Source organism: Symphalangus syndactylus, chromosome 3, assembly GCF_028878055.3.
Source record: "Symphalangus syndactylus isolate Jambi chromosome 3, NHGRI_mSymSyn1-v2.1_pri, whole genome shotgun sequence".
Taxonomy (NCBI): Eukaryota; Metazoa; Chordata; class Mammalia; order Primates; family Hylobatidae; genus Symphalangus; species Symphalangus syndactylus.
The window spans coordinates 51,463,020-51,485,965 of NC_072425.2; the positions used below are offsets into that span (position 1 = coordinate 51,463,020).

The window sequence follows — 22,946 nt, forward strand, 5'->3', positions numbered from 1 at the left end:
CCAGGAAGATGGTTGCCTGACTTGAAGACACAGGACAGGGCCAGATAGGAGGCCTAGGGCGTCTCCCACCACCTGACGCACAGCCCAGCTGCCACCGGGTGGAGGAGGGTAGCCTAGAGTCACCAACCTGGGCAGGGCTACAGTAGGAGGTCATGAGGTCCAGAGCCCAGGACTGTCCTTGACATTGGGGGAAGCCTGAAAACAAGAAAATCAGGGGCAAGCATCTCGGCTCAGTCCTGGTGCCACCAGAATGGGAGAGAGATGGCCCACTCAGACCCCAAGCATCGGTCATCTTCCTTCTGGGAGGCCTGTGTGACCCCAGCACAGCCAGGCTGAGAAGCTGCACCCCGCAGAGGGCAAAGGGACTTGCCCACACATCTCAGGCCCACACAAGGACCTCCCGTCACAGGGGACAGCATGGAGGCATGCAGGGTGTGTGGGAGCCTGGGTCCAGCTGGAGGGGGCCAGGCTGGGACTGAGCAGGCCTCCACCTACCCCGAACCGAGCCAGCGAGAGGATGACAAGTGGGTCTGACCCAGGCCTGACTCACACCCGAGGAGGCCCCGAGCTCCAGACTGCACCAAAGCTGCCCAGCTCAACTGCAGGTCTTGGGCAGCAAGGGCAGGGGTGGAAGGACAATGGGGCAAGAGGGCAGGGCTGAACAGGGTGGCAGCAGGGCCAGGGCTGGGCAGAGAGTAGGGGCCCAGAGGCAGTCTAGGCTATTCACTGTCACTGCACATATCAGCGCAGACACTATGATCATGACTTAGCAAAAATGCCCAAGAGTATAAAAAACGAGCTAAGAAGGGCATATACCAAAGTGAAAACTGCCACATCAGAGGATGGAGGCTGTGGACAGCTCCTCCTCTGTCAGGCTTCCATGTCCATCATGTCATCTTCCCCAGGAAGCATCCCCTCCACAGTGGCCATCCCCGCCATCCCCATGAAACCCAATCCCCGGGCACCCTCCCCCAACTCAACAGAGCTGGTCCAGGGCTGGCAGGTGGGAGGAACAACACAGCCCTGCCCCTATGCCCTACCGGGGTAAGCAGGGCTCCCTGTGAGGCCTGAGGAGGGGCCCCACCCAAAGCAGCTGGACAGGCAACAGGTGGGTCCCCATCAGCCCCCTCCTGCCAGCAAGCCCCGCCTGCCTGGGGAAACTGCAGCCGCTCCTCTCCCTCAAGGCTGACAGCAAGTCCTGGTAGCATCAACCACTCAACCTAACTCAGAGGCGGGGCAGTTCCAGCTCAGGTGCCTCAGGCACCTAAAGCGAGGAGGGAGCTGGGTGATCCTGAGGCCCAGAACCACCGGAGCCTGCAGTCCACCCTCCTCAAGCTGCACCACAACCCCTTAGGCTGTGCAGGTCCCCACTCAGTCCCTGGCTGCCTGGGTGTACAGGACAACATCTTGTATTTTCCTGTACCTCAGTTTCCTCCTTAGTAAACTGGGAAACTTTACTGAGGGGGGAATCACAGCACCTCCCTCCCACGGAGCCGATATGCCTCTAGAGTATACACTGGTGCCCCACTGACATGAGCATGGTCATTTCTTAATAACAGCACTCTGACTTCCTCTAGGTCCCCCACAGGGACAGCCTAGCCGGGTCTGACCTGCACATGCAGCACTTGAGCCAGGAATGCACAACCTCACACGGTCATACAGAAACACCACACAGGGCCGGGCAGTGGCTCACGCCTATAATCTCAGCAATTTGGGAGGCCGTGGCAGGCGGATCACCTGAGGTCAGGAGTTCGAGACCAACCTGGACAAGATGGTGAAACCCCGTCTCTACTAAAAATGCAAAACTTAGCTGGGCACAGTGGTGTACACCTGTAAATCCCAGCTACTTGGGAGGCTGAGAAAGGAGAATCGCTTGAACCCAAGAGGGTTCCAGTGAGCCGAGATCACACCACTGAACTCCAGCCTGGGAGACACAGCAAGACTCCCTCAAGAAAAAAAAGAAACACCACACAGATCCAGATGGAGTCTCCATGCAAGACCACTGGCCCTAAACCTTCAGAAGACAATGCTGACAGATTTAAGAACGGTAATAATAAAAGGCAGAGGGACTGTTCTGGATTGAAATTGACATGACAACCAGATACAACGCACGATCCTTGACTGGCTCCCGGATCCCTTCCCTAGGAAGCGCAGTCCACCCATCTGAGACCTCACTGAGTGCCTCAGGTCCTATCCTGGAGTGCCTGGAGCACGGCAGGGGGTGGAGATGATGTGGGAGCATCCTCGTTCCTATCAAGAGACACAGGCTGAAGTACTCAGGGGTGAACTGCAAATGGGTCAGGAAATCACAGACACAGATATACAGGACAGTGGTAAACACTAACAACTGGTAACTCCAACTTCTCTGTTGGTTTTTCCAAAGTTTTCCAAAATAAAATGTTGGGGGTAAATGAAAACTAGATTGTTGGCAGAGAGGAGAAAGCATTGCCAGGGTTGGCGCGGAGGGTAGGGAGCTGGGGTGGCCACACAGGAGGGAAGGAAAATCATCAGGGCCACAGACGCCTGGGTATGGGAGCTGTGGACAGGGAGGAGCCTGCAGATGCAGCGGGCATGTGTGCTGTGCTGTTCTCTGCAGGCCCAGGCAGAGGAGGGCTCCAGCACACAGACACTGACGGTCTTGGAGGGACAAGGTAACCAAGACAGACACAGCAGGCACGCTCCACCCACAGCCTGCCACCCCTCCTGACCAAGAGAAACCCAGAAACTCACTATGCCCAGCGCCAGAGAACAGATCATAACCTGTTACACCAATCAAGCCTTTCCCAGATACACGCACAATTACAGCTGGCCACACAAACCCATGCTAACCAAGGAGACCAGAGAATTCCTGGTAAATATTTCTCTTTATGCATTAAAATATGAACAAAGCCACTTGAGAAATGGACCTTTTGGCTGCTTGGCCCCCACCTAACCACCCATTTGTTTCCCACCATCAAATGTGGTTGTGATGCCTGGAGCTGTGGCAGCCCTACTGTAGCCATGAGGCCAAGCAAGACTAGGGACAAAATGCCAACATGGATGAGGACAGAAGAAACAGAGAGAAAGCCCCATGTCCCAGCTGATGTTGCTGAGCCACCTCCAGGGCTGTCACATGGCCATCTCCAGATTCCAGATTCTGAGTAGGATCAAAGGTCAGCATTGCTTCCCACGGTGGGCTCACAGCTGAGAATTGTCTCATCTCCCCCACCGGAGAGCAAGCACACACAGTGCCCAGAAAGCGGGGGTGAGGGGCGGATTGGGGAGAGTGGATACCAGAGGGAGCCCGTGACCCTCCACCAACAGTCAGCCTGTTATGCCCCTCCCCAGAGCCAGTCCTGGCTTATAAGATAACTGTAAAATGAAAGAAAAAAAGGAGCAGCCCAACACCTTCCCCGTCGCACCCTTCAAGAGCTTCACAACACAGTGGGCATCGTAAAGGCTCTAAGTTCCTCAACAGCAACGCCTGTCTGACCCACCACTCCCCAAACACATCTAGTGACAGCACCCCTTCTGCAGCCACCCTCAACAAAGGGTTCAAAATAGCACCAAGACCAAGAACAAACCTCAGAACCATGGCCTCTTGCAAAACAATAGCTTTAAAGACACTCCAGAGACAGATTCTAGAAGTCGCGACACCCTGAACTACAGCTGTATTTTTAAATGATATACATGTGTAAACAAGACCTAGAAGGTCCTATTCAAAAATAAAAGCAGTTGTGTTCACTTGGTTGGATTATTTTCAGCAACATCTTTTTTTTTTTTTTCCCACCATGTTGGCCAGGCTGGTCTCAAACTCCTGACCTCAGGTGATCCACCTGCCTCGGCCTCCCAAAGTGCTGGGATTACAGGCGTGAGCCACCGCGCCTGGCCCATTTCTGCAAACATCTTTAATGTAGGTGTTGCATTTTTAAAATTAATCAACTATTTTTAGAGACATTCTAGATTTATGGGACAACTGAGCAAAAAGTAGAGTTCCCATACACTCCCTCACACCCACACACAGGTTCCCCTATTATTACCATCTTGGATTAGTGTGGTACACTTGTTATAAATGATGAACCAATATTGATGATTAACTAAAATCCAACATTTACACTTGGGTTCACTCTGGGTGCTGTACATGCTATGGGTTTTAGCAAATGTATAATGACATGTATTCACCAGTAAAGTATCATACAAAATAGTTTCACTGCCCCACAGATCTGCCTCTTCATCCCTCCCTTCCTCTAATCCCTGGCAACCACTGATCTTTTTTTTTTTTTTTTTTAACTGTCTTCATGGTTTCTTGCCTTTTCCAGAATGTCATCTAGTTGGAATCATACAATATGCAGCCTTCTCGGATTGGCTTATTTCACTTAAATATTCATTTCTGGTTCTTCTCTGTGTTTTCATGTCTTCATAGCTTATTTCTTTTAGCACTAAATAAGACTGCACTGTCTGGATGTGCCACAGTTTGTTTATCCATTCACCTGCTGAAGGACATCTGGGTTGCTTCCAAGTTCTGGCAATTATGAATAAACCTGCTATAAACATCCGTGTGCAGGTTTTTGTGTGGACCTAAGTTTTTAACTCCTTTGGGTAAATACCAAGGAATGCAGTTACTGGATTGCATAGTAAGAGTGTGTTTAGTTTTATAAGAAACTACCAAAAGACCTTCCAAAATAGCTGTACCATTTTGCAATCCTGCCAGTAATGAATAAGAGTTCCTGTCACTCCACATCCTCACCAGTATTTGGTGTTAGTGTTCTAGATTTTGACCATTCCAGTAGGTGTGCAGTGGGAGCTCATTGTTTTAATTTGCAATTCCCTGATGACTTATGATAGGCAACATCTTTTCGTATGCTTATTTGCCATCTGTGTGTCTTCCTTGGTGGGGTATCTGTTAAGCTGTTTGGCCTATTTTTTTTAGCTGATTGTTTTCCTATTATGAGTTTTAAGAGTTCTTTGTATATTTTGGGTAACAGTCCTTAAGCAGATGGGTCATTTGCAAATATTTTCTCCCCAGCTGTGGCCTGTCTTCTCATTCTCTTGACAGTGTCTTTCACAGAATAGAAGCATTTAATTTTAATCACGTCCAGCTTATCATTATTTTCTTTCAAGGACTGTGCCTTTGTTGTTGTATCCAAAGTCACTCTCAAAGCCAGGTTTATAATTTTGGATTTTACATTTAGGCATATGGACAATTTTATTTTTTGTGAGGGGTGTAAGGTCTGCGTCTGGAATCATTTATCTGCATGTGGATGTGCAGTTGTTCCAGCACCATTTATTGAAAAGATGATCTTGTCTCTATTTTATTGCCTTTGCTCCTTTGTCAGAGATTAGTTGACTTTATTCATGAGGGTCTACTTCCAGGCTTGCTATTCTATTCCATTGATCAACTCGTCTGTTCTTTTACCAATACTGCACTGCCTTGACCACTTTTCTTTCGTTCTTTTTAAAAAATGTTAATATAATTTAATGAGAGCCAATTTAAATTAGAAGTTGTAATCAAGTATTCTGGGAAATGCTTAGAATTCAATGCTCCAGGGAAGAGAATTGGATGTGAAAACTCTTAGAAGCAGGAAAACTTGCAGACAGTGTTCAGGTTGCCAACCTCCAGTGTCCCTGCTCAGGCCTATCCACCCAGCTGGGATTCCCCAAAACACAGCCCTGAATTGTCTATGGTCAGAGGCAGATCCTAGCTTGCTTTTCAAAAATCCCAGCTGCTGCCGTTCACACCCTTTTCCTTATCTGCAGCTCAAGCACTAAGGCAACAGCGGCACAGGTGCCCACAGCTCCCAGGCAGGGAGACAGGCAGCCTCGAGAACCAGCCTCCACCTGCTGGCTCGGCTTGCTCTCCACATCTCTGCTGGAGACAACTGTTTATTTTGCAGGGGAAGCAAGAGGAGTGAAAAGAGGTTGACCTGAGGCCCCTGTGTGCTCAGGTGAAACACACTGCTCTCAATAGTGCTTCAGCCATGAAAGGCAGCTAACACCATCCACACTGCACAAAAGGGTAAACCGAGGCTCGCAGAAACAGGCGCCCTCCCATGGTCACACACTGGGAACATGACAGGGCCCTCCTACCCCTGGGGTATTTTGTGTGCACCAGGGCAGGGCGGCCAGGACTTTTGGGGCGACGTCCTTCCTGGCTTTGAGGCTCCCAAACCCCCCTTCCCACCACGGCAGGCAGATGCTGATGCCCCATCACGGCTGCACAGCCAGGGTGGACCACAAGGGAGTCCCAGACACACGGCCCAAACCTCTGCTGGGCCAGGTCAAGTTCTTCTCCATCAACGAGGTGACCTAAAGCTCCGTGCCATCACCTTGGGTGTCTTCCAGCTGCAGCCTGAAGCCAGGCCCAAGCCACAGGCCCTGAGAGACACCTACAAGATGACTATGGGCATAGAAGGGCTGCAGGTCCCAGCTGTCCTGGAAGGTGAGGGGCAAGTCCAGCCAGCCCAGGACCACTGGCCAGCTCCACCCAGACCGTGGATTCATGGTGGCCAGCAGGGCCCCAGGGTGGGAAGAAGGGTAACTCCCAAGGGAATGGACGGTTGTCTTTAAGGTGCAGCACAGTTCCCAATTTTGTCTTAGCACCTAAAACTCAGAATCTGCTGCCCATTGTATGAATCATGTTTTGAAACAGTTCTGGCATCCTGGAGCACCCTCCTGTCCTGGGCAGCCCCTCTGGGTGATGAGCTCCTCCCTCTTGGCCCCCCTGAGACACAGTCCTAGCCTATCCCTGTGCTCCTGGGGTGCCTACCCAGGCTCCCAACTCAGGATCAGCCTGGGAGATCCCACTCCACTCGAGGACCACCCTTGGCCACCTACAAAGCACTCAGATTAAGCATGTCCCAAGCCAAGGCCTGCTCTTTCCCTAAATCCACATTTCCCCCCTCCCCGTCAGAGGATAGCAGCCACATCCTGCCAGGCCCAAAGCTGCTGCCACCATGATTCCTACCTTCTCTCTCTCTCTTTTTTTTTTTTCTTGAGACGGAGTCTGGCTCTGTCGCCAGGCTAGAGTGCAGTGGCGCGATCTCGGCTCACTGCACCCTCTGCCTCCCAGGTTCAAGCAATTCTCCTGCCTCAGCCTCCCGAGTAGCTGGGACTATAGGTGCCTGCCACCACGCCCAGCTAATTTTTGTATTTTTAGTACAGACAGGGTTTCACCATGTTGGCCAGGATGGCCTCAATCTCTTGACCTCGTGATCCGCCCACCTCGGCCTCCCAAAGTGCTGGGATTACAGGCATGAGCCACCATGCCCGGCCTTTTTTTTTTTGAGATGGAGTCTTGCTCTGTCGCCAGGCTGGAGTGCAGTGGCACAATCTCAGCTCACTGCAACCTGTCTCCTGGGTTCAAGCAATTCTCCTGCCTCAGCCCCCCAAGTAGCTGGGATTACAGGTGCCTGCCACCATACTTGGCTAATTTTTTTGTATTTTTAGTACAGACGGGGTTTCACCATGTTGGCCAGGCTGGTTTCGAACTCTTGACCTCAAGTGATCCACCCATCTCAACCTAAGTGCTGGGATTACAGGCTTGAGTCACCATGCCCGGACGATTCCTACCTTCTCTACCTTCAGATCTGATGTAAATCCTGTGCGCTCCACCTTCAAATGCACCCGGAATCTGATGCTTCTCCCCTCCCCGCCTCTATCCCACCCAGTACCAGCCCTGTAATCTCTCACCTAGACAGCGGCAGTCACCTCCCTGCTGGTCCCCTGCCTCTACCCTCATCCCCAACTGTCCCCAAGGTGGCCAGAGAGATCCTGTCAAAACCGCACTCCACTCCCGCCCCTCCTCCAGCCTCGCTCAGAACTCCCCAACCTGCCCAATACATTTCCAGGTCTCACAGGCTCTGTCTCCCATGGCGGTGACCTGTCCTGCCCACTATGGTAGCCCCGGGTCTAGAACCAGGACACACACTCAACAAATGCTCACTGAGTCAACATACACACAAGCCTGCACTGTTGAGACCCAGGCACAGGCCTCTGGAACCTTCAGGAACATCCGCTCCCTCCCCTTCTCTAGATGCTCTCTTTTGGCTAGCTGTCCATCAACAAAGCTTTACGCAACCTCAGAGTAAGCCCCCAGCTGTCCCTGGAAATGACAGGGCAGGGTGGGGGGATGCAACTCTCAGGGCCCACGAGATCCTCCCGCTGACCTGGAGCCTGTCCTGGACTTGGTGGCCACTTGCTTCCCAGAGCCTGATACAGTCATGGCACTACCACCAAGTCTAGGTCCTCACAGTCCAATCCAATCCAGTCCTCCGCGGGAGTCTCCAGCGCAGGCCCCATCTTGCGCCTCCTTGGCCTCTTCCAGCCCTGATGTGTCCCGGCCCCTTTGTCTCCCTTGCTGTGAGCTGGTCTATAGGCTGTCCCCATCTGGGTCTGTCTGGTGTCCCAGTGGCCACCTCTAGGTCACCTGGGTCTGTTGTATCCTCTGGAAAAGCAGCCGCCTAGAGGAGGGCCCAATATCAAGCCTGGAGACGCGGGTGACCCATGAAGCAGCCAGGGTACGTGTGGACATTTGAGTCCACATTTAATGTGAGGAAAAATAAGAACACTGACCCTCAGCTTCCCCAGCCACATCCCAGGCACTCCGCAGGGCCTGTGGACACAAATGCAGAGGCAGGATGTTTCTGCCACCACGGAAGGTTCCAGTGCTGCAGGAGGGCGCGTCCAGCTGCCCTGGCAGACCTCCTAACATGCTGACGAGGAATGAGAAAACACAAGCTTTGGCAATGGCAAATCAAATCATTTGCAATGGCAAATGGCATGTGGGGGCTGGCCCTCCACACATCTGAGCCAGTGCTGGAGTCCTCCCTCTGGGGCTCAGAGAGCAGCACAGGTGGGCTCGAGTCCCATGGTGGCCTGGTCCTGATTCAGCTCAGCCAGGTGCCCACAAGGCACCACTGAGCCACGGGAGCACCTGCTTCTAGCAGAAAACAAGCTGTGGTGCCTGAGCCTCAATGTGTCCCCCATGACGGTGACCTGCACAGGCTGCTGTCTGTCATTGCTGCTGACTGTCATTGCTGCTGACATACACCTCGCCACCACAATTCGGAGGGCAGAAGCACCACTGAGAGCTTGGTGCCCACATTTCTGCCCCGGTGGAAGGGAGGGAAAGTCCATCTGCACAGGCCTTTCAGGCAGCTAGCGCCAGCCTTTTTTGCCAACTAAACCAAAACCATGGTTAGCATGGTGCAGAAAACATCTCGCCCAGGAAAACAAATTCAGTGCTGGCACCCAACTGATTTCAAATTACAACTCTCCCAATAAAATTAAGCACTTCAGAGAATTTTAAAAAGGGGTGACCACCAGCCAAATCGGGTCAAGCCTTCTGATTGTCTTGCCCCAGTGAGTGAGTGCCATGCACCTCCTCTGTGCCCGGCACTGGCTCGCCCCCTCATCTCCTCTTTTCCCCATGTCAGCTGGGTCAGGGCTAAAAGCAGGTGAGGCTGGCAGCCGGGCCTCCAACGAGAGGCCATCGGTACAAAGCACACAGGCTCTCCAGTCCCCCAAACCCTGGCCTGAGGCTGCATGGCCCATGACATGCAGAGCGCCTGCCTAGAAAGGTGATAAGGATCCCACCTGCAGGGGATGGCGGGCCAGCTCAGCACTGGCACTGGCGGGGCTGCCCGCGGCTGGGAGAGAGGCTGTCGGGTGGCTGGGCTGTCCTTGGAGGATGGTGGGGGGACCACCCACTTGGCACAGGCCATACTCAGCGAGTCTCCACAGGCATCATCCACTCCCAGACCCAGGAAGATGGACAGGACACTGAGATACCCGGCTGGGGCAGGACACATCGCTCCTTGAGCCCTGCCCCCTCTGGGTGGCACCAAGCAGCAGCAAGACCTACTTTGTAACTTTCTGGAACTAGAAGCAGCGCCCCCACCCTTAGTCCTCTTTAGGACTCCACCGCTCTCCCAGGGCCCAGCAAGTGCTCTGAGCTGAGGATCAAGGAATGCATGTCTCCATGAAGTAGAAAGACCCCCATGCTGGGTGCAGGCCCCAGCACCATCTCGGGAAACTCAGGTTCCAGCCCTGCCACAGCAGCTCAGAGGCAGTGGCACTGAGATCCTAAGATCCTGTGTCCCCTAAAGTAGGGAGTTGCTGACAGGGAGGCATCAGTGTTGTTAAAGGGGGTGAAAACCAAGCTTACTGCAGGTCCCCAAGGGAGACACAGCAGAAACAGGAAGGTCCGGGAAAGGCAAACAGGCTGCCTCCCTGGGTCTGAGTTGGCTATGTTTTCTCAACCTGGGGACCTGTGGCCAGCTCAAAGTTGTCAGCAAGTGAGAGCGGGGGCCCTGAGCCACATGGAACAGTGTTGGTCCAGCAACCTGGGTAGCCGAGAAGGGCGAGGAAGTCACAAAAGCTCAACACCAAAAGGAGGAGGGAACAAGATTGTGCTGACCCAACAGAAGGTGGCAGAGCAAGGGGTGGCCACAGCACCATGCCAGGCACCTCCCCGTTGCTGTACTGTGGCCTCACCAACCCCTAGAGGAGGGTCTTGCAGAAGGTCAGTCCAGTGACCCAGATCGGCACCCCCAGGGTAGCTGGGCCGGCTATGGCAAGTGGCAGACGCTACCAGAGCCGACACGGAGCCCCAGGCTACCCCCCACCCTGTCTGACAGTACAGGGGTCTGTGGGGAAACCAGGGCTGGCCAAAGATGACCACAGGAACACAGGACATGTGGGCAAGGAGGAAGGCGGTGGGATTCTGGTGTTTTACTTCCTTCTTTGTTACCGTAATGTGTTCTGCTGCCAAGAATAAAAGTTTATTCAAGAGAAGAATGGCAGGGAGGTATTTTAAAATGGCTTCCCCCACAAAAAACAGTGCAGGTTCCAGCTTTGCACATCTGGAGAATTCAGAAGGTGAAACACCTCACTGCCCTTCGATGTGAGATAAATAAATATTACCCTCTCTACAGAGGTCTTTCAACACTAATTTATCAAAGGAAATCAGATGTCCTCTAAGCCAGGCTTACTAGTTCCACATGAAGGTGTTTCCCCCGTCTGGCAGGGAACCCTGAAAAACACAAGTGAGCCCCACTGGCACCTCTCAGTTCTCCAGGGAGGCCCCCAAGCCTGTGGAGGGCAGGAAGGGGAACAGAGCCCAGGCACCTGGACAGACTGCAGGTGCTGTGGGCGTAGGGGAAGAAAGGGATAGAGGCCAAGAGCGATTCCAAGGAGGGCTCCTGGCTGAAGGCAACATCCCCCCAGACCCTCCCTCCACTGTGTAAAGCGTGACTCCCAGGAACCCTCCCCATGCCCAGAATGCTAGGGGTCATGTGCAGGATGGCATCTCCACACTGTGGACTAAGAGAGCCCCTCCCGGCACAAAGCCAACACACCTAGAGAAGGAGCGCCCACCTGTCACCCTTCCCTGTTCAGTGAGACCTGATCCCACATCCCACCCCAGAGCACACTCCCCTCGCAGAGTCCAACGCCCCACCCACAGCCCCTGATCTCCCTACAGCCCTACACCCCACCCTCTTCCGTTCCACACGCCCACCAGCCCCTGGCCCACACCCAGGACATCACACAGGCAGCCCCATCAGTCCTTCCAATAGCTCTGCACAAAGTCAGCCTATACCACTCTACACACAGGCAGGGGCCCTCCTCCCCTGATCCCACAATGCCCTGCCATCTCCTCACTGGTGACCTTGGGGGTTGTTCCCCTCAGTCCTCACAGTTTGTGATGAGGAGACTTCCAGCACAGCCCCAACACACACCAAGTTCTCAGCAAAGGGGGCTATTCTAAGCGGGTCCAGACTCCCTCTCATGGAAAACCCTCTCAGATCAGCACAGAGGTTGCTGATCCCAAATGACACACACCGACTAGGGACAAATGTTGGAGGTACTTCTTTTGGGGGGGGGAGGTGCGGGGAAACCACCAGTTTGGGGCACCAGTAACATCCTGGCAAGGAACATCAACATATAGACAAGAAGCATATAGACCAGAAGCACCTCTAGGTTGCTGTTCCCATCTAGAGTCAAGGAGCAAGAGACCCCTGGACAGAGGCCAGGCTCCACCCCATGCCTGCAGGGGACAGACCCAGAGACAGAACCACCTGCCTTTCCTTAAAGGGAATGGGAACTAACAAGCTCGAAGAGTCACATGCGCCTGCGATGCCTCAGCCAGATCAGCAGCTCTGGCTGCCGAGGTCTAACTCAAATCCAGCCTGCTGCAGCACCCCTGCTCCATCCACCACCCTGCAGAGGCAGCCCTGGGAGGCAGCACCTGAGGGTGCTCGGGTCGGTAGGCAAGAGCAGGAAGACCGCTCACCAGAATCAAGAGTCATCTCCCCTTTCAGGCCCTCTCTTCTCTCTGCTTTCCCTTGCAGCAGGAATGCCCAGCACACCCCAGGACCCCCAGATCACAGCCCCCTGCCCCACCCACTGCCTTTCCTGTACCATCGGAACCTACAGGACCATGAGGGAGGGGAGCTGTTCAGTCCCTCCTAAGGACCTCACATAATGCCACTGACCCCTAACTTGAAAAGCCACATCTCCAAGGCAAAACCAAGGGGTGGTGGAGAGGCAGGTCTCTGGAACTCTTTGTCTTGGGAGAAAGGCTGACGACAGGTCGACACCCACCGAATTAGGCAGGCTTGCACACACACGCAGACCACCCTGTAGGGGCCAGAGGATATAGCAATTGAATCCCATTTCTGAGCCAAAAATGCAAGCGTCCTGCAGTGTGGCTGGCGGCCGTAGAACACAGCTTGCCCCAGCTAGCCCCAGCCCCATTTCAGGCCTGGACTGGACAGCCAGCTAACTTTACAGGCCAACGGAGTACACTTACACCTCCAGCCGGCACTCTCCCAGATTGGCTCACGCCTGACAGCTGCCCACCTCCAAGGAGGGAGGCCTGTAAACACCCGCTGGACAGGCAGGGCCTCTGCTTCCAAGGCTGGCGGCCCAGGACAGCTAGGGTGGCTGTTTATATAATCTTGCAGGGCTGGGGCTGACACCATGGGCAGGATTATGAAAAATGCATGCCTAGAGCCTCTGCAGCCAAGAAAAACCCCCACCCGCATTCTGCATGACTCGGTTTTAAGACCTCTCACACGTCCATTTCGTGAACAAATGGAGTTCTCAGAGCAGCAGAGGCGACTAACCACACTTCCAGGCCTTGCCCAGCTGGCCCCAGAGCTGTACCAGGCACCACCTCTGGGTCACAGGCCCCTGGGTCAGAAGAAGTCTCTGCAGGTATCCCTGCTGGGGCAGCCACAGCTTGCTGGACACAGGAAAATACTAATTTATGGGCAGCTCAGAGCCCCCAAAACACTCTGCACACACCGGGCCTTGAAGCTTCCACACCGTTTTGCAAAGACACAATAGTCCAGATTCCCTGGGTCATTAAAGTAGGTCATCAGGACTGGACGAGCAGCAGCCTAAGAGACACAGCCTCCGAGGCCCGCTCTCCAGGGCCCTCTCTACGCCCACAGCGTGCACACTTACACCAAACGCACAACAGAGGCCTGCCCTCGCCACCAGCTGACTCACAAACCGCAACCTGCGCACGGACACAGCCGGGCCCCACATGCCATCCGCACACCTGGTACGCATCCTGCCGGCCACCCACACAGAAGGTGACACACGTGGAACCCCGCCGCCCCCAGGGCTTCTTAAGGCCAGGCGCAGGAGCAAGGACGGGCCCAAGGACGCACTCGCGGACAAACCCTGCGGAAAGCCCCCTGCGGGCTGGGGCACCCTCACCTGCAGCTCACACCAGGCCACCTCCACCCAGGTCTCCGTGTCCAGCCCCTTGTAGACGGTCTTGAAGGAACCGCGGCCCAGCTCGATGTCGAACTTGAGGAAGCGGCCGTCCAGAGAGGTGGCCACGGCCTTGAGGTCGTCCTCGTCGTCCTCCTCCTCTTCGGGCTCATCCCGGCGTGTGCGCCCGGGCTCAGGCTTCGCCTCGGCCGCCCCCTCATCCTCCTTCCTCACGGTCGCCGCCGCCTCCTCCCTGGGGCCGCCGTCGGGGGCAGGCGCGGTTTCGACAGCGGCTGCGATGGGGTCCGGGCCGGGCTCCTGCGCGCCCACGGGCTCAGGGCCGGCGTCCGCTGGGGCTCCGGGGTCTCCCGGCTGCGCTACCGGCGCTGCGGGCGCGGGGGCGGCGGGGCGTCCGCGGGCGCGCTCCGCGATGAGGCGGCGCGTCTTGCAGAGCAGAAGCACCCGGCGCTGCAGGGGCTGCGGGGGCTGTGGGCCCGGAGCCTCCGCTGCTTCCAAGCCCGGCGGCTCCTCCTGGTCCGACTCTACCACGCTGCGCCGCAGGAAGCGCTGGGGCCCTGGCCGCGCCGCCTTCGCCCGAGGCTCCGCCATGCCCGCGGGCCCCGCGCCGCGCCCGGGCTCCATCAGCGTGCCGGGGGCGTCTCGGCGGCCGCCATCGCCGTCCATCTCTGTGGGCCAAGGACACACAGGCCTGCGTGAGCGCCGGCCCTGCCGCACCTGCCCAGGCCGCGGGATGAGACAGCGCCGCCCCGAGCCCGCGCCCTGCCCAGCACCGGCCGCGGAGAGAGCCTGCGGGGGCCGTCCCTGGGGGCCCTGGGAAAGGGGGGCTGCAGACGGGCCCAGAGGCTCGGGTTCGGGAGGAGGGGTCCGTGCCCTGCTCAGCCCCAGGCTGCGGAGAGGGACGGGCCTGTGGTGTCCCTGGAACCCTGGGAGAGAGGACCTGCTAGGGTGTCCCTGAGGGCCCCGGAGGCCGGCAGAGGGATCTCGCGCCCTGCCCAGCCCTGGCCCGGGAGGGTCCTGCTAGGCTGTCCCGGAGGCAGCTGTAAATGGGATAGGGAGGCCCGGGGGTGGGAGGAAGACACTGGCCCGGCGGCGGCTCCACAAAGGACGCGGGCCCGGGGCGCGGGAGGGGCGCGCGGGGAGGGGGCTGCAGCGCCGCGGTGCGCACACAAAGGCGGCGAGCGGCGTTGGGGAGAGGCTCGGCACTCACAGGGCGAGCGGACGCCGTCCATGCCCGCGGCCCGGCGGCCAGGGCGTGCGAGATCACGCGTCGAGGCCGGGGTCCGAGTTCTGGGCGAGGTCCGCGTTGGGGTGGGGGCCGTGGCGCCGCTCCGGCTCCTGCGCGCTGCTCTCTCGGGCCGGGCCACTGCGGGGCCGCGCTCCCGCGTGCTCCTGCCGGCTTCGCGCGGCTCCGCTCCCGCACCGGCTCTGACCTGGCGCGCGGGGAGGGCGGGGCTCCGTTCGCCCCGCCCCTGGCCGGCGCAGGGGGCTGAGCCTGGCACGCCTAGCAGGCTGCGGACGGGCGGGCTGATGGGCGAGCGCGCGCGGCCGCCTGCGGGCCGGCTACCTGGGCTCCCACTCGCGGCTCTTTGCTCGAGGTAGCGCTCCTGTCCTCTGAAGTTCTTTGGAACGCTCCGCAGGGCTGTCAGCTGCAGAGGACCCCGTTTGTTCCTGAGAGGAGGCAGCAGGCTCAACGCCTCAGCACGCCGCAGCCCGGCACGCCAGACCTCAAGGCCCTGTGCTAGGATAGAATGGGCAGGCTAGGAAGAAAAGGACCAGGGGTACCGCCACCCTCGGGATCCCAGCCTGGAGCTAAGCCTGGTGGGGGTCAGCGTGTCCTTTCCTGCCCTCACTTCACCACCAGGAACCATGAGGACCTCATCATCACCCAGGGAGGCACTGGTGATCATTGTGCCCATTTCACAGTCTAGAGCAAACTGAGGCGCCAAAGGCAGAAGTTATATGCTCTAAATCCCAGAACTTTCACGACCGAAGCTGAGCTGAAATGCCTTGGATGGGATATGAAGAGGCTTCCAGAAGCCCCTTGACCCAAAGTGTTCTTCCTTCCCACCTCTGCCAGATGCCACCTTTCCCGAGAAGTCTTCCTTGATCTCTCTCTCCTTCCTCCTCTAGACCCCCGCGGACAAGCCCTGTCTTGGGCGTCTCTGGCCCTAATGCAGCAGGTGACCTGTGTCAGTAACTATACTGCTAAGTTCTGAGCCCTGCTCCAGGCAATGCCCTGAGCTAACACCTCACCCTTACCCCAGCCTCCATGATCCTAGGTGAGAAAACTGAGAAACAAGGGAGATACCAGAGTATTCTCATCTCAGTCCCCATCCCACTGGGCTGGCACCCCTATCAGATGCACACACACTTCCAGAGATGAAAAGATGCTCGTGGGCCTGTTGGCCTTGGAGCCCCTGGCACAAAATAACTCGTGTGGCATAAAAGCCAGCAGAGGCGATATTTCACCTTCACAATGTAGAGGGAAGAATATGCCAAGCCAACTGTTACCCAGAGAAGCAGGACTTCCTGGAAACCCGCTGGGCACTGGCACTGGCTGAAACTGATTTATGAGGGGCAACAGTGAACATCCCTTCCCAGCTCTGGGTTCAGCAATGCCACCCTGTAGCCTGAAGTCAGCAATGCTGAGAATATTTACACTATGGAAATTGGCAAACACCTCAAATCAGGACTTTTCTCCCCAGAGAGCCCGTTGTTTAACAGTGTGCTAGGTGTAGGGCTATGCATTTGGCACTTGCCTGTCATTTATATAATCTAATCCTCACATCTACCTTGTGAGACAGGCATCCATTCCGGGGCTCAAGTCCGCCGGCATGAGCCCAGAGCTCACACGAGGAGGAGGCCAAACGGCAGACGCCAGCTCTGCAGGACAGAGAGGCCTGAGGCACAGGGATCTAAGTTGCACCTCCTGGGGCAGTAGTCTTCCAGGTAGAGGTCAGGGGTGGAAAAGGATCTTTTCTGTCTTCCCTTTGGAGGCTAAAGACCCCTCAACCTTGCCCCTAACCAGCTGAGTGAACTTGGGCAAGTCCTGGTCCTTCCTGAGCCTCAGTATCCAGCCCTGCAGAGCGGGCCGATCATCCTGACTTACCCACCTTAAAAGGCTGCCAATTCCTTGTGGATTCAGTCAATCTAGGAAGGGCACCAAGTCAACAGACCTGTTCATGATGGGTGTGTTCAAGCCTATCCAAGGGAAAACCAGGATGGGACAGAGCTAAGCATGTTCTGAGACCAGCACGCACCTATCTGGCCTCCTCCGGCTCCCAACAGGCCACACTGGCAGTGTGTGGGCAAAATACCTGCCAGCATTGGAGAAGGCTCATCAGCACCCATGGCTGCTGCCCACCCACACTTGTACACATGCGTGGGAAAGGATGGCTACACCCACAAATCAGCGGGGAGCAGCCCAGGCTGTGGGGAGTGGGGGACAGCCTGTCCCTGAGACAGTACTGTGTGCTCTCTGAGCCCTTAGGGGTAAATTCACGCATCTCTGCTTACACACCTTCCATGGTGGAGAGCTCATTCTCTCTGCCAACCCATGACCATTAGAGTACACAGCTAAGTCAGTAGTGGAGAGGTCACAGTTTCCTCTGCGAGGAATCTCAGGCTGGGCTCAGGAGCAGCTCCTGGGATCCTGGCAGATGGAGCCTGAGGGATCCTTGGACAGACCTTGGAAGTCAGGACTTTACAGCACTGGCTACGTGCCCTTTGGCAGGTCACTGGATATCTCTGAGATTCCATCTCCCTGCTGCTAAGACGGGGAGTGTAAATACTGTAGTCTGCTTTGCTGGGTGTCCTGAGGCTGCATGATCCAGAGTCATGATGTCAGCATTTGTCTTTTGGAGGTTTGTTTTCTGTTTTTGTTTTTGTTTTTTTGAGATGGAGTTTCGCTTTGTTGCCCAGGCTGGAGTGCAGTGGCAGGATCTCAGCTCAGCTCACTGCAACCTCTGCCTCCCAGGTTCAAGCAATTCTCTTGCCTCAGCCTCCTGAGTAGCTGGGATTACAGCCCAGCTAATTTTGTATTTTTAGTAGAGACGAGGTTTCACCATATTGGCCAGGCTGGTATTGGATTCCTGACCTCAAGTGATCCACCCACCTCAGTCTCCCAAAGTGCTGGGATTGCGGGGTGGCATTTGTCTTCAATGTTTAGAACAGATGAGTACATTGAGGTCTTGCCCAGAGATTTTTCAACTTTAACTTTCTCAAGGCCTCAGAGTGGAGACAGTGACCTCTACCCACAGCTATCACCTTAGCTTCCACAATGCCAGGGAGCCCCTGCGGTGAAACAAGTTTCTCCCAAGTCCAGGCTATGCTACAGCCTACCCAGCCAGTAGGCACGTGCAGGCACACACCTGCTCCATGCAGATGCAGTTCCAGGAGCTGGGCCTCAGCAAGCAACAAGACCATGGTATCAGTTTGCTCATCTGTGAGATGGGTATAATGGTCATGCTCAACAGTCTTGGCAACAGAAGGCATTCAACAAATGCTCATGAAAGAAGGGAGGAAGGGAGACGGGGCTAGCCCCACTGCCTTTGCTCACATCAGGGCCCATCGAGGGTCACTGGGTAGAAGGAAGAGCAGGGTCTAGCCATGCCCAGCTGGAGCTCAGTCCACAATTGCCCCCTGGGGCAGGTTCTGCCTCTGAGTGGAGTCAGGCAACCTATCTAGTGCTCACATCCAGTGTGGTCAGGCCACTTGCCTGAGTGCCCCCCGGGTCACACCATGGGGAGGATACCCTGGTAGGGGCATCAGATGGGGAGGACAGTGCTGGAAGAGCAGAGCCCAGGGAGGCCAGGCAAGTGGCTTGGGGGAATGCAGGAAGACCTGTGACCTGAGGAAGGGTGTGGGGACAGGATGAAGGCCTGATAGTGTGTGGTGGCAGGAAGGTGGCAGTAGGTGGGAGCAGGTGGGCTGTGGAAGCTCGGGCTCCTACTCCTGGAAGATGATGTCAGAGGATGGGAAGGGCATGACCAGGCTGCAGTGTCTTCGTGCTGTGGGTCATAGAGCCTCAGGACAACCAGCAAGATGGAAGCTCCCCGTGGGTAGGGCCTGAGGTAGGCAGGTCAGGTGGTACAGGATGACTCAACACTTCTGACTCAGCTGTGATGGATGAATGGTTGAAGAACTTGTTTCCTTCCAACAGCAGGGTTCCATTAGAAATGTTCTGAAGTATGACACACAAATCAGAAAACGATCCCCAGCTTCCTAAGTCAACACTTCACTATGTAGGACTTTACTTGCAATTCTAGTGGAGAGGTGAGATTTGGGGTGATGCTCAGTTCTGGTAAGGCAGATCATACAGCTAAAAGTAGGCCAGATGCGGTGGCTCACGCTTGTATTCCCAGCACTTTGGGAGGCCGAACGGGCGGATCACCTGAGGTCAGAAGATCGAGACCAGCTTGGCAAACATGGTGAAACCCTGTCTCTACTAAAAATACAAAAAAATTAGCCGGGTGTGGTGGTGTGCACCTGTAATCCCAGTTACTCAGGAGGCTGAGGCAGGAGAATCACTTGAACTTGGGAGGCAGAGGTTGTAGTGAGCCAAAGTTGCGCCATTGCACTCCAGCCAGGGCAACAGAGTGAGACTCTGTCTCACGACAACAACAAAAACAAACAGACAAAACAAAAACAAAAAAGGCCGGGCACAGTGGCGGGCGCCTGTAGTCCCAGCTACTCGGGAGGCTGAGGCAGGAGAATCGCTTGAATCTGGGAGGCAGAGGTTGCAGCGAGCTGAGATCACGCCATTGAACTCCAGCCTGGGCGACAAGAGTGAAACTCCGTCTCCAAAAAAAAGAAAAAAAAAAGGTAAAACTGCAAGTACAGGGGAAAAGAGTGCATGGATGTGGGAGGAAGGCAGAGTCACCCTGACCTTCCCCACAGCTCCTCTGGCCTCAGTTTCTCTATCTGTAATGTGGGACCCGCTGGGTCATCTCAGCTGCTGGTAGGAGTCACCGTCGGACCTGCATGACCCTGTCTCACACCCTCTAGCCCAGTGAGTCTTACACACAGCTGCCCCGCAGCATCTCCAAGGCCTGAGATGCCGCCCCCACCACTGGAGATTCTGCTGTGTGGGATGGGATGGGCCTGGCCTCAGGTGTTTGAAAGCTTCCAGGTGATCCTGCAGAGACTCCACGTGCTGCAAGGGTCTGGCATACAATGGCACTCAATAAAAGCTGCCTGCGTCGGGGGTGCACCTGCGTGGAAAGAGCAACAGAGCAGACCCTCCATTCCACTCTCTGGCCACAAATCTTGTTTTGCTGTGCTCACCGAGAGCAGCCTCATGCCATGTGCCTCTCAGGGTTGCTTGTTTCTCTCAGGGTTGCTTGTTTCTCTCAGGGGAGGAATGAAAGTTCAGCTCCTGGAGCCCCACTGCTTCCCTGACTTGGACACTGACACCCGGCTTCCAGGTGGCCCTTAGGGGCAGACAGGTACCTGTTGCCCCTGGAAAAGACCTCAGATCCTGCACACCAAGGCTTTTATTTCATTTTTGTGGGTCAGGCCAGCTAAGCCAGCTCATGCAGCTTAAAGGGCAGATGATGGGGGCCTCGCTGCTCTGGCTCCCTGGCGGAGGCTCCACAGCAGGGTGGAAAGGCTGCAGAGTACCCACTATTTAAAGAACCCTGTGGCGGGACAAAGTGGCTCATGTCTGTAATCCCAGCACTTTGGAAGGCTGAGACAGGTGGATCACTTGAAGTCAGGAGTTCGAGACCAGCCTGGCCAACATGGTGAAACCCCATTTCTACTAAAAATACAAAAATTAGCTGGGCATTATGGCTCACACCTGTAATTCCAGCTACTCAGAAGTCTGAGGCAGGAGAGTCACTTGAACCCGGAAGGCGGAGGTTGCAGTGAGCTGAGATTGCACTCTGTCAAGAAGAAAGTAAGAAGGAAGGAAAGAGAGAGGGAGGGAGGGAAGGAAAGAAAAGGAAAGAAAGAAAAAAATAAAAAATAAAATAAAGAATCCTGTTTCTCTGTTCTTGGAGGTGCAGGGTCCAGCAGGGCCTCAAGGGGTTCAGGGTTGACTGAAAGGTCCATGGAGAGAGGGGCTCCATGCCCCCAGGAGGAAATAAGCAATGCAGTCCTTCAGCCCCAGGGCAGCGGCCACCTGAGGCACCAGGACACACCCCTAGCCTGTCTGATGGTGCAGGACTGGGTGGCACCAGTCCCTCAGAGACAGAGGACAGAGTCCTGAGAAAAGCTAAGGGGCATAGCTGGCCAACAACTGACATCCCATGATTGCTGAGTTGACCCTGGCCCATTCATGGTGGAAAACCAGCAGCATCCTCCGGTGTGACATATTCCCAGTGGCTACAACAAATCATCGGGCACAGCTGGCAAGAATTGGAAATGAGGCTGTGTTAGCAGGAAGTTGAGGCAGATATTTTCAAGGAAATACCCAAGGTTGGATTCACTGGGGACCAAAACCGGCCAGGGTGACACTTGCTTTCGGCTTATGTCCAGAGCAGAGTGTGTCATGTGAAGGGCAAGCCAGGGAAGTGTCAGGATTTTGCTTTCTTCAGTGTATGACCTTCCCGGGGTAATCTGGCCACATCTCCTTGATTGACCCCAAGCCTAGGCTACCACATGTTCCCCATGGGCCCACAGGGGAGAGTGACATCTGGGCCTAGAGAGATGGGGGAGAACGTGGAGCCATTGGCGAAGGTCAGAGGGAGCTCCGGAGCGAGTGTGCTGTGGGAGGGGATGGTGAACTTGGCTTGGCCTGCTTCCCTGCTGCTGCTGCTAGGGACATCTGGCCGCCAGAGCCAGAGATGGGGTCTGGAGGGCAGAGGGAGGAGGTGCAATGTTCTAGAACCCAGTCCTTATTTCTCTGTTTTTAATAATTTAAAAAATTATGTAACATTTCCTTTACTCCCAAATATCAAAACACTTTGATTTTTAAATAACAGCTTTATTTAGATATAATTCATGTACCATAAAGCTCGCTCTCGTAAAGTGTGCGATTAGGAGGTTTTTAGTACATTCAGTGTTGTGCAACCATCACCTCTACCTAATTCCAGAACGTTTTCATCACGTCAGAAAGAATCCCTGTCCCCACTAGCAGATGCTCCCCATTTCCTCCTCCCCTCAGCCCCTAGCACCCACTGGTCCACTTTCTGTCTCTATGGATTTGCCTATTCTGGACATTTCACATAAACGGAATCATACAATGTGTGACCTTTTGTGTATTATTTCACTGAGCATCATGTTTTCAAGGTTCATTCATATTCTGTAGCATGCATCAGAATTTCATTTCTTTGGTTTATTGTCTCTTTTTCTTTTTCTTTTTTAGACGGAGTCTCACTCTCTTGCCAGGCTGGAATGCAATGGTACAATTCTTTTTTTTTTTTTTTTTTTAGACGGAGTCTCCCTCCATCTCCCAGGCTCAGTTCACTGCAACCTCTGCCTCCCGGGTTCAGGCAATTCTCCTGCCTCAGCCTCTACAGTAGCTGGGACTACAGGCACATGCCACCACACCCAGCTAATTTTTGTATTTTTAGTAGAGACAGGGTTTCACCATGTTGGTCAGGATGGTCTCAAACTCCTGACCTCGTGATCCGCTCGCCTCAGCCTCCCAAAGTGCTGGGATTACAGGCATGAGCCACCGCACCCGGCCCCTGCTGCCTTTAAATGGAGTCACCTGTGTAGACTGATACAGGCTTTCTGAAAGCAATCTGTGACTAGAGCAAGAGCTTAAAAATTGTTCTGACCCTTTAAGTTAGTAATTATCTTTTGGAGAATTTACACTAACAAAGTGACCAGCAATACAGATAGTGTTGTATAAAGATGTTCACTGAAGGATTATTTGTAATAAAACATTATGAATAATATAAATAGTTAAGGAAACGGTGCTATTCCTACATAATCAAATATGGTCGAGCCGGGCACGGTGGCTCACACTTGTAATACCAGCACTTTGGGAGGCCGAGGCAGGCAGATCACTTGAGGCCAGGAGTTCAAGACCAGCCTAGCCAACATGGTGAAACCCCATCTCTACTAAAAACACAAAAATTAGCCAGGAATGGTAATGGGCACCTGTAATTCCAGCTACTCAAAAGCCTGAGGCAGGAGAATTGCTTGAACCCGGGAGGCAGAAGTTGTAGTGAACCGAGATCATGTCACTGCACTCCAGCTCCAGCCTGGGTGACAGAGCAAGACTCTGTCTAAAAAAAGAGGCTGAGCCATTTAAATGCTCTTCATGGAGT

General features: G+C 54.8%; 1 protein-coding gene across 14 annotated transcripts in view; it reads right to left on the reverse strand.

The window, feature by feature from the left end:
• Nucleotides 1–15,132, reverse strand: part of WNK2 (WNK lysine deficient protein kinase 2) — a 132,082-nt gene extending 116,950 nt beyond the window's left edge. For 8 of the 14 annotated variants that reach the window (XM_055271895.2, XM_063636223.1, XM_055271894.2 and 5 more), the window contains exons 1-2: nucleotides 14,933–15,131; nucleotides 13,708–14,390 (exon numbers count right to left, since the gene is read on the reverse strand). In XM_055271895.2, coding sequence (XP_055127870.1) covers nucleotides 13,708–14,388 — 681 coding nt within the window. In that variant the 5' untranslated portion in view covers nucleotides 14,389–14,390; nucleotides 14,933–15,131. Of the gene's footprint in view, nucleotides 1–13,707; nucleotides 14,391–14,932 lie in introns of all 14 variants that reach the window. The other 6 variants (XM_055271886.2, XM_063636225.1, XM_055271897.2 and 3 more) reach the window with 1 other exon arrangement.
• Between the last annotated feature and the right edge of the window lie 7,814 nt (nucleotides 15,133–22,946).